This window comes from Sinocyclocheilus rhinocerous, unplaced genomic scaffold (assembly GCF_001515625.1).
Source record: "Sinocyclocheilus rhinocerous isolate Xijiao unplaced genomic scaffold, SAMN03320098_v1.1 scaffold2012, whole genome shotgun sequence".
Classification (NCBI taxonomy): domain Eukaryota; kingdom Metazoa; phylum Chordata; class Actinopteri; order Cypriniformes; family Cyprinidae; genus Sinocyclocheilus; species Sinocyclocheilus rhinocerous.
In genome coordinates, this window is record NW_015650320.1 from 410,304 (window position 1) to 422,653 (window position 12,350).

At 40.1% G+C, this 12,350-nt stretch overlaps 1 protein-coding gene across 1 annotated transcript in view; it reads right to left on the minus strand.

Annotated features, from left to right (window-relative positions):
- LOC107711612 (laminin subunit alpha-2) overlaps positions 1-12,350 on the minus strand; it is a gene marked incomplete at its 5' end in the record, with an annotated part of 124,775 nt that overhangs the window by 80,929 nt on the left and 31,496 nt on the right. Inside the window, 2 exon segments of the mRNA XM_016516614.1 lie at positions 4,103-4,230; positions 7,939-8,052. Coding sequence (XP_016372100.1) covers positions 4,103-4,230; positions 7,939-8,052 — 242 coding nt within the window.

A 12,350-nucleotide genomic window follows, 5' to 3' on the forward strand; every position in this document is an offset into this window, starting at 1 on the left:
CCAGTCACTCAATGTCAGACAGTTTCAGAGACTGTTGGGTCTGATGGCAGCTGCGTCCAACGTGATACCTTTTGGCCTGCTGTACATGAGACCATTGCTCAGGACCAAGGTCACGCGGCGATGTTTACGTGCCTTAGACATGTGAAGGGAAACCTTGGTTCCTGTCTCAAGGCCCGATATTGGGGGCTCCTTGTCGTTGCGTAACGCTAACGACAGATGCCTCCCTCACGGGCTGGGAAGCGGTCATGAGTGGCCACTCTGCCCAAGGTCGGTGGGAAGGCCATCATCTTACGTGGCACATAAACTACCTGGATATGCTGGCCGTGTTTCAAGCTCTAAAACACTTACTTCCAGACCTAAGGGGACATCATGTACTTGTCCGCACAGACAACACATCCGTGGTCTCCGACATCAATCGGCAGGGGGGTCTGCGCTCTCGCCCCCTTTACAGGCTGGCGCAACAGATCCTCCTGTGGGCTCAGGGAAAGCTCCTCTCAATCAGAGCAGTCTACATCCCTGGGCACCTCAATCAGGGAGCAGACATCCTGTCGAGACAGGGGCTGAGGCCCGGGGAATGGAGGCTCCACCCAGAGGTGGTGGAGCTCCTATGGAGGGAGTTCGGCCAGGCGGAAGTGGATCTATTTGCGTCGCAGGAAACAACACACTGTCCACTCTGGTTCCCCCTCATGCATCCAGCTCCACTTGGGCTGGACGCCATGGTGCAGACGTGGTCGAGGCTCTGTCTGTACGCTTTTCCCCCGATCGCTCTGCTTCCGGGAGTTCTGGAGAGAGAATGCCGGGACGGGTTCCATCTTCTGTTAGTAGCCCCATTCTGGCCAACCGAGTATGGTTCTCGGACCTTGTGTCCCTCCTCGACGGCCCTCCGTTGGAGATTCCGATCAGGAGGGATCTCCTCTCTCAGGCTCCTCTCACCATTCTTCACCCCCGCTCGGAGTTATGAATACTGTGGGCGTGGCCCCTGAGGGGGCACAGCTCCTAGCATCCGGTCTCTCTACTGAGGTTGTTGAGACCATACTCCAGTCCAGAGCTCCTGCCACGAGGAAACTGTATGGATTGAAGTGGAGACTTTTCACTTCTTGGTGTGGACAGCGACTGCAAGTCCCAATGAACTGCCGAGTTGGTAAAGTTCTGGAGTTTCTGCAGGTGCATTTCTCCGCTGGGTTATCTCCCTACAGTTTGAAGGTATACATGGCGGCCATAGCTGCTTACCACACCCTTCTAGATGGTCAGTCATTGGGAAGACACCCGTAAGTTACACGTTTCCTCCATGGCACTCGGAGGCTGAGGCCAGTACAGCACACCAAGGTGCCCTCATGGGACCTGGCGGTGGTTCTGAAGGCTTTGTGTCCTTTCGAACCCATTGAAGATATCTCTGAAAAGCTGCTAACGCTGAAGACGATCTTCTTACTCACCATATCCTCACTGAAGAGGATAGGGGATCTTCAGGCACTCGCTGTATCATGCCTGGTGTTTGCCCCGGGCATGGTTAGGGCGTTCCTTTACTCGAGACCCGGGTATGTCCCTAAGGTGCCCACTTCTTCACCAGGTCCTGTAGTACTACAAGTCTTTTGTCCTCCTCCCTTCCAGAAAACAGGCCAGGAAAGCTTTGTCCAGTGCGAGCACTGAATACTTACGTTCACAGAGCTGCCCAGTGGCGTAAGGCAGATCAGTTATTTGTTTGCTTTGGTCCGCCTAAGAAAGGGGCTCCTGCGACTAAGCAAACTATGAGTAGGTGGGTGGTCGAGACCATCACACTGGCCTACGAGTCCTCTGGCCTCCAGTCACCCATTGGGCGCACTCGACTAGGAGTATGGTGGCCTCCAAGGCTTTATCAGTGGGTGTGGCCCTTCAAGATATTTGTGCTGCGGCGGGCTGGTCCTCTCTGCACACATTTGTCCGATTTTACAATTTACATCTACTCCAGGGTCCCAGGTTCTCTCGTCTTGGTGTGCTCACCAGATACACACTTGACAGGGACTTGCTCGTATGGCGCAGCGGGTATTCTCGTTACCAAAGCGTTTAGACGCAGCTCGAGTTCCTGAAGGGGAACGTCTCCAGGTTACGTATGTAACCATGGTTCCCCGAAGGGAAAGAAATGCTGCGTCTTTCTGCCATACTCCCAGCATCCCTGCAGGCGCTCGCTTCCGCAGAAGCTAACATGTGCATTTGCCAGATGCGCTTTTATACTTCCTGGTTGCTCACGTCACCCCGCTCGTGACGTCTCGCTTCTCTATTGGACTGATTTCATACATGCTTCTGTACGTGGTCTCGCCGGGGTGTTCCCAAAGCGTCTCGTTCCCTTCGGGGAACCATGGTTACATACGTAACCTGGAGACGTTTAGTACTGGGTTTATCTCTGTTATTTTGATTTAGTTATACAGTACAATAGTTTTTTTTTCTTTTTTACTTGAAACTCTGAATTTAAATTGAGTGTAAGTGAATGTGTCATGGTAATTGAGATCCTCATTGTTAATGTGAAACATAAATATTACTATATCCTCCTGAGACCCAGAAAAGTTTTTTTCGTTTTCCTATGTCATGGTTCCAAGCTTCTTTTTTTTTTTATTGAAAATCTTTACAAAGATGATTAATGTTATTAAAGATATTACAGAATGATTATACATTTTTAACATTTTCATAAGAATATCTCATATTTGAAAATTAGTCATGATGATATGATAAATGATAATTACAAAAATATGATCATATTTCCATAAGAGTGCTGAATTCAGTGATTCAGTCAATGTCAATAATTTTAAAGACTAAGGAGAGGGAGTTTTCATGGTCAATCCTTCAAACATGTGGTATGTCTGAAAAGCCTGAAAATCCAGACTCAAAACTTTGACTAACTGTGAGAAATATGCTAAAATATACTGTCTTCTACAGAGGAAAAAGTCTACGGCTGGGTCTCAGGAGGACATGTATGTAATATAGGAAAACATAATATAGCCTGATAGTTATATACAGTAATATTCTGAAAATACTTTGATTATTGATGGTGTTTATTTGTAGGTTCTAGTGGTCGACCGATATTGTTTTTTTGACAGCCGATATCTTGGAAAGCAGGGTGGCCGATGGTCGATATAAAGCCGATATAATTTTATTTATTTTAATTCATATTTAAGAAATTTGAAATCATTTGAAAATTGATTAAAAAATAAATTTGTTAAACATACTTATACTTTAGATGACATAGTATTTTTCACAAATAAATAAATATTTAATACAAATATAATTAAAAATGTAAACACTGTAACCAACAGGGCACTCAGTATTCTGGGAAGTTTGTGTGCATTAATCATATTTTTTTCAAATAAAGCATGGTAACACTCATTTTACATACAGCACACAGTGAAAATGACACGAATATGACAGTGGGCAAATGCATAAAGCAGAGCATATTTTAAAATCATGAGTTTAAAGTTTGTCGATCACGCGCCTCAGTGAAGCTGAACTCTCCTCCTGTCCGCATTCAATTCACAAGGACCGACCGTCACGCAGAGAACATGTGATCATGCAGGTCACATGCACACTTCACAAGATCTCACAACTGGATCTGGCTAAGTTTGCAAGGTTTTTGAAATTAGATGTTTATTAGACATTCAAAGATTTGTTTAAATTATATATATTAGACATTCAAAGATTTGTTTAAATGATATAAATGCGTATTTGCTGAATGCTGACGGCAAACAAGAAAGTATTATAATGTTTGCCTTTCTATTACTAATAATATAAAAGCAATCGTTATAATACTTTTTGTATACATTTTAATTCCTTTGTTTAACTGTTCTATCTGATAATTAGGCAGACTTCTATCCGTATTTAGACAGAACTGTTAACGACAACAGCGAACAAGAGGAGGAGAATGTGAGCACTGTGTTTTCAGGCACTGCCGCTCTCAGCGCCGTCAAAATAAAAGTTCGGAGCGCCTCGAACGCATCGGCCAAACAGGAAAACTTATCGGCCAATGCCGATATTTGAAAAATGCCAAATATCGGCCGATATATCGGCCTTGGCGATATATTGGTCGACCACTAGTAGGTTCTGATGTCGTGACTTCTTGATATCAGTGCTGACGTACTTGTTCGATGGGTTCAGAAGAGGACAAGCACATGGCTGACAGTCTTCTGCAGTTCCTCTGGTGGCGTCTCCGTAGTATCCAGGAGCACAATGATCACAGTACGGTCCTACCGTGTGATCCCTACAGCCCTACAACACACACACACACACACACACACACACATTTACAGACAGACAAACATACAGGACTAATGTCAAGATATGGATGTGTTAACATATTTACACTAAGTGATTTTATATATATAAAAAGCATGTTAAATGCAAGTAAAGTTTCTACTTTAATGTTTCAGATAACTTTTGTGAAAACAAAATGTCAAAATATAGGTAATATAATATTCATTGTCATTCAGGATAACAGATGAAAAATGAAACAACATACTTTTATGACTTGTACTTATTAATATATATATAAACGATAATACTAATTTTTATTACATTTTAAATGATTAAACACTTCTTGCTGACAAATGGACAAAACACATTGGTTTGAAGAACAGTGGCAAAAAATGGTAAAGATAAAAAAATGACAATTAATTAGTTTTTTGGGGGGCTACACTATGATCTTTTAATGTCTTTAATGACTTCTAATGATTCTTGTTCTAACTATGCTTGACAAGATTTTTTTTTAAACTACTGTTAAACTGAATGACATTTTAGTACATGTTTTTTGTAAATCATGATAAAAATGCATGACGGTCATTTTTGATCAGAAAAAAATTAAATCAAAAAGGACAAATTATAATGTACTAAAATAATAAAAATAACAAAATAAAATAATAAAAATATTTTTTTCTAAAAATAATAAGCACACAAATAAATACATAAAGCTGCATTTAACTTTTATTGTTTTTAATGCTTGAAACCCCCTTTTTGTCTTTGACCCATAGACAAAGAGTCTGCAGATAAAATGAAAAGCGCATCAGAGCCCCATTAAACTTCCATAAAAATAAAAAAAAATGGAATCATTCTCACACATGCAGCTTCTGTGCAACTGTCTAAGTCAAAAGTATCACATACGTTACTTTCCATAAAAAGTAACAATGTAACATAATTGTTTACTTTTTATTACGCATTTCACAGTATTGTGATGGCTAACTTTTAAAAGTAATATTCGGCAGCAGGTACACACACTTTTAATCAGTCTTTCAGAGACACACAGTGTCAGACAAATGGATCGGATGGACAGCGCTAGTATTTCATCTGTGAGCGGTAAATACAAATGCACACAGTCAAAATCACAGCGCAATCCATCCATCCACACACACACACACACACACACACACACTCTCTCTCTCTCTCTCTCTCTCTTTCTCTGCTGTAGTGATACTGTCGTCTGAACACGTTTGTTTGTGTTTGCTGTTGTTTGGTAATGTGTCAGTTATGTACGTTAAACATAATTCAATACTCATAGATCATGTGGACGCAAACCTTGTTTGTGTTTGCATACAAATAAACAACCCATTTAAACCCGTGCCATTTACTCTGGCTTTACAATAACACACTCACTGGATGGAAGAGAGAGAATGAGACAGAAGAGAGTGTGCAACACACACACACACACACACACAGGAAATGGAACGGTTCTATTTTCTGTGACTCCATCTGAACTGCATTTACAGCAGATTGTGTTATAATGCAGTTCTGTTATTATGGGCAAACAGCTACAACAACAAAAGCAGCAATGACAAAGCAAGTCAATTCTGTACACTCACTATGAAAAAAGAAAAGAAAGAAAAAACAAAAGACAGTCCCTCACCTCAGTAATGAGGACACACACACACACACACACACACATTACCAGGCAGTGTCCAGTGATGTCGTCGCAGTGCTCTGTGTGTCCGTGGCATTGACAGAGTTCACACACGCCACGATACAGCGTCCCATTAACCCTGCGGAAGCCCACCGCACATGTCTGTGAAAACACAATGACACACACACTTAATAAATCAACACACATGAGTCTTCATGAGGATGAGTGTGGTGTTTTGGACAGGTTTGGCTGTACGTGCGTCAGTGTGAGAGCGTCTGCGCAGCCAGTAATTAATCGGAGCTGTGCTAATTGACGGATCATTGTAGAGCACAAAGTGCTTTGATTTACTAAATGAGGGAGAAGATTTGTTTCAGTCAACTGAAGCACAAGGGAAGTTTATAGAGCCGGCTGATAAACGCCTGTTCAGACAGAGCATGTCAGTGTGTGTGTGTTCAAGCTGTTCCCCTTCAGGAACTCGAGCTGCGTCGAAGTCGCTTTGGGAACGCCCCTGCGTGACCGCGTTCTGAAGCACGTGTCAAATCAGTCCAATGGAGTAGCGAGACGTCACGAGCGGGGTGACGTAAGCACCAGAAAGTATAAAAGCGCATCCGGCTGAGCGCAAACCAGCTTCTGCTCTTCAGTAGCGCTCTGTGTATGTGTCTGTCTATTTACTGTTGTCTGTCCGCACAAGCATATATAAAAAACAATCATGAAAAAGTCTATGGCGAGCGAACGGCATTACAAACGCTGTGTTCCTCCCTGCCCACGATATCTGGCGGCGGGGGATACACACGATTTGTGTGTTGGTAAAGATAAAAAAATGACAATTAATTAGTTTTTTGGGGGGCTACACTATGATCTTTTAATGTCTTTAATGACTTCTAATGATTCTTGTTCTAACTATGCTTGACAAGATTTTTTTTTAAACTACTGTTAAACTGAATGACATTTTAGTACATGTTTTTTGTAAATCATGATAAAAATGCATGACGGTCATTTTTGATCAGAAAAAAATTAAATCAAAAAGGACAAATTATAATGTACTAAAATAATAAAAATAACAAAATAAAATAATAAAAATATTTTTTTCTAAAAATAATAAGCACACAAATAAATACATAAAGCTGCATTTAACTTTTATTGTTTTTAATGCTTGAAACCCCCTTTTTGTCTTTGACCCATAGACAAAGAGTCTGCAGATAAAATGAAAAGCGCATCAGAGCCCCATTAAACTTCCATAAAAATAAAAAAAAATGGAATCATTCTCACACATGCAGCTTCTGTGCAACTGTCTAAGTCAAAAGTATCACATACGTTACTTTCCATAAAAAGTAACAATGTAACATAATTGTTTACTTTTTATTACGCATTTCACAGTATTGTGATGGCTAACTTTTAAAAGTAATATTCGGCAGCAGGTACACACACTTTTAATCAGTCTTTCAGAGACACACAGTGTCAGACAAATGGATCGGATGGACAGCGCTAGTATTTCATCTGTGAGCGGTAAATACAAATGCACACAGTGAAAATCACAGCGCAATCCATCCATCCACACACACACACACACACACTCTCTCTCTCTCTCTCTCTCTCTTTCTCTGCTGTAGTGATACTGTCGTCTGAACACGTTTGTTTGTGTTTGCTGTTGTTTGGTAATGTGTCAGTTATGTACGTTAAACATAATTCAATACTCATAGATCATGTGGACGCAAACCTTGTTTGTGTTTGCATACAAATAAACAACCCATTTAAACCCGTGCCATTTACTCTGGCTTTACAATAACACACTCACTGGATGGAAGAGAGAGAATGAGACAGAAGAGAGTGTGCAACACACACACACACACACACACAGGAAATGGAACGGTTCTATTTTCTGTGACTCCATCTGAACTGCATTTACAGCAGATTGTGTTATAATGCAGTTCTGTTATTATGGGCAAACAGCTACAACAACAAAAGCAGCAATGACAAAGCAAGTCAATTCTGTACACTCACTATGAAAAAAGAAAAGAAAGAAAAAACAAAAGACAGTCCCTCACCTCAGTAATGAGGACACACACACACACACACACACACATTACCAGGCAGTGTCCAGTGATGTCGTCGCAGTGCTCTGTGTGTCCGTGGCATTGACAGAGTTCACACACGCCACGATACAGCGTCCCATTAACCCTGCGGAAGCCCACCGCACATGTCTGTGAAAACACAATGACACACACACTTAATAAATCAACACACATGAGTCTTCATGAGGATGAGTGTGGTGTTTTGGACAGGTTTGGCTGTACGTGCGTCAGTGTGAGAGCGTCTGCGCAGCCAGTAATTAATCGGAGCTGTGCTAATTGACGGATCATTGTAGAGCACAAAGTGCTTTGATTTACTAAATGAGGGAGAAGATTTGTTTCAGTCAACTGAAGCACAAGGGAAGTTTATAGAGCCGGCTGATAAACGCCTGTTCAGACAGAGCATGTCAGTGTGTGTGTGTTCAAGCTGTTCCCCTTCAGGAACTCGAGCTGCGTCGAAGTCGCTTTGGGAACGCCCCTGCGTGACCGCGTTCTGAAGCACGTGTCAAATCAGTCCAATGGAGTAGCGAGACGTCACGAGCGGGGTGACGTAAGCACCAGAAAGTATAAAAGCGCATCCGGCTGAGCGCAAACCAGCTTCTGCTCTTCAGTAGCACTCTGTGTATGTGTCTGTCTATTTACTGTTGTCTGTCAGCACAAGCATAGCTCGAGTTCCTGAAGGGGAACGTCTCTAGGTTACGTATGTAACCATGGTTCCCCGAGGGAACGAGACGCTGCGTCTCTTTGCCATACTCCCTGCATCCCTGCAGGCGCTACTTCATCGAAGCTGGTTTGCGCTCTGCCGGATGCGCTTTTATACTTTCTGGTGCTTACGTCACCCCGCTCGTGACGTCTCGCTACTCCATTGGACTGATTTGACAAGTGCTTCAGAATGCGGTCACGCAGGGGCGTTCCCAAAGCGACTTCGACGCAGCGTCTCGTTCCCTCGGGGAACCATGGTTACATACGTAACCTAGAGACGTATTTTCTTATTCAAACAATTCTGCCTTGTTTTATTTCATTACTGTGCCTGAAGTTGCTCTTCTTCTTGCATTTGAGTGATTGGTCTCAGTTTTTACTGTCTACATAGACAGCTGTCGGCATGAAATCACAATTGTCATTTATTTTGAAAATATTCTCATTATTTTCTATGTTACTGGTCTTATTGTGAATGATTCATGCATGCATATTTTTTATATTCCTCATAATCTTTGCAATTAAAATGTCATAACTTGCTCCTTATGAGACTGCAATGCATTTAAGCCAATGACATTCAGATCTGCCTCATTCAGGTGTGCAACACTAACTGTTCACAATCCAATCAACAACCAATGGATTAAATCAAGTATATATATATATATATATAGTTTAATAACCCATCTCACTCAGAAAAATATCACAATATGCTAAATTTTTCACAATTTCCATTTCTTGCTGACTTTAAGGCAGGATCCTGACCTAAATGGTTCCTCAGAAGACACTGATTTGAAACACTCTACATGCAACTCGTTCAAAAGCAGCATACAGATAGATAGCATCTGTTTTTACCCAGGGCTTTTAAAATCAAGGACAACTTTTATAATGGCAGGCTGTTTGCAGACTTCCATCCTCAACATCAACCAGGACAAAATATAGCACAGGATGAACTACAGATAGACTGTGCGCACTGATAATAACAAAACAACTGCTATTACACACAAAAGATAGACCAAAGAGAAGAATACCCGAGTCATAAAAAAGTAAAAGAAGAAGAAAAAAGAACGAAAAAACTCATACACAAATAATAAGTTTAGCATATTGAGGGTGTTTAACAGGTAATAATTATTTCAGTATACTGTATATACATATATACACTACACCATTTCATTTGACAGACAATAGATCTCCTTTTCTCTTCATTTACTCTCTGCAAAAGGAACACAGTGCTTGTGTGCAGCATCCACACTGATACTGAACTGACCTGAATCAACAATGAACTGACTCAAGCTGAAGAACAACATTGCCTTTTGTTGAAATAATTATAGCTGAACTGAATTTGATTCAGATTGATGAACTGGAGCTGAATAATGACACTATGGTCTTTTAGAGCTGCTTTACAGTACAATCTGAACTCCATATTTGACTTTCCATAATTGATTCTGCTATTTTCCTGTTTATTACTGTGAAACTGCTTTGACTCGATCTGTATTGTATGAAACGTTACAGAAATAAAGGTGGCCTGACTTGATGCTCTAATAAGCACTCAAACATTGGGTTAAACAGTACATTTTCAATTAGATGGATCAAACTTTTATCATTTCCAGTGAATTAAAAACCAGAATAAAATTCTCTTAAATGACTGGTTTTGATCAAAACAAGCACTTTCAAACCATCTGCACCTTTAAACATGCTTGTTTCTGTAGACAAAAATGCTAAACAAAGTGAAAACCCATGTGTTTTTTTTGTCTGGTTATTGCTATTGTTAAAATGCTATACATTCATTTGCTATGTTATTCTTATAAAGGAGGAGACTAATTAGAACATTTGCATGAATTATTCCACCAATTGTTTATTCAAGAAACTTTTTTTTTTTTTTTAAAGATGCAGCATTGCTAATGTCTGCAGAGTTCATTTGAGTTCTCATTCTAAAATAGGTAATTAGTGAAGCATAATCATGTGTAACAATGTCAAATTGGTACAACTGACATTCATTAGTATCAGCCTTTGTGTGAATTGCGTTCCAAATGACGGTTGTTTTCTGCAATATTTTCAAGCCGTCATGCATTTTGGGATTGACTTATTCATGGAGAATTCATGCGATGCTGCCTTAGAATTTGGTCAAAGCAAGATATCTAATGAGGCAGAATAATTGTGCATCCTGCTGTTTAGAGCAGCCTTGTGCTGTCTAGATGGGCAGATCACTAGAACTGCTGACTGCAGAGACCTTACACAAACGTGCTGAATATGAAGTGGATATTGGAAATGACTACAGCGATAAACATCACACTTGTTTTCCTGCTTTGTTTCAGTGACCCTGCTGACCCCGTCACTCTCAGAGCAACACTGAGCTGAGACACACACGGGACATTTAAAGGGACAGTTCATCCAAAAATAAACATACGCCTGTCCTTCTAGACCCTGCATGACTTTTGTTCATCTTCAAAATACAAATGAAGATAATTTTAATATTCACACATCATTTTTGTCCATCTATTCAAACGCCAAGCAACCGAAATGTGATGCTTCAAAAACTTCTTAAAGACAGCCTATAAGTAATCCATATGATTTGAGCAGCTTAATTCAAGTCCTCTGCAGAGACACGATAGCTAGAGATGATGAGCAGATTTAATTTAGGTTTTATTCACATATAAACTACTGGTCAAAAATGTGGAATAATTGAGCTTTTTAATGTTTTAGAAATAAGTCTGCTTACCAGGGCTGCATTTATTAATTCAAAAATACAGGAAAACAGTGAAATGTTATTACAATCTAAAACAGCTGTTTTCTATGTGAATATGTGTTAAACTGTAATTTATTTCTGTGATCAAAGCTGCATTTTCAGCATCATTACTCCAGTCTTCAGTGTCACATGATCTTCAGAAATCATTCTAATATGCTGATTTGCTGCTCAAGAAACATTTCTGATTATTATCAATGTTGAAAACAGTTGTGCTGCACAATATTTTTGGGGAAACTTTGATACATTTTATTTTTCAGGATTCTTTGATGAATGGAAAGTTAAAAAGAATAGCATTTATTTGAAATAAAAATCTTGAAACATTGTAAATGTTACAAATTTATAAATATAAATTCTTTCTCAAAAAACAAATCTTATTTACCTCAAACTTTTGAATGGGAAAGTATCATAGTGTCCACAACTATTTTTTTTTGTTATCATATAAATGCAGACTTGGTGAGCAGAAGAGACTTCTTTCGAAAACATAAAAAAAAAAAAAAAGAACTCTTAATTATCCCAAACTTTGACTGGTAGTATAAAGATTGATCAACACACATACAGTACATAAAGGTCGTTAAATATGATCAACAGAAACTCAAAAATACGTAATGTGCGACTGGATTGTGGACTGCTTTAAAAGGAAAACAAATACATTTTAAAACAAACAAACAAAGTTTTCTATTATGAATTAGCTTTTCTCTGGTGTGTCCTCATTTAGCCGAGTAAATGTGTGTGTGTGTGTGTGTGATATGAACTTTGAGTTCTGGTGATGTCACGGGAAGGTTTATCCTGCGGTTGAGATGATCACAGTCTCATTCTGTCTCTTGGCCAGTGGGACCTGCTCACATCAGCATAAAAATCTGCTCACTCAGAAATCAATAGCCACTGCAGCTTTAATAGAGGAGACACTTATGCAGAGAGAAAGCATATCCCAGTGATTCAACACAGTCAGCCACCCCAGCTGCTGAAGCACACACACACACACACACACACA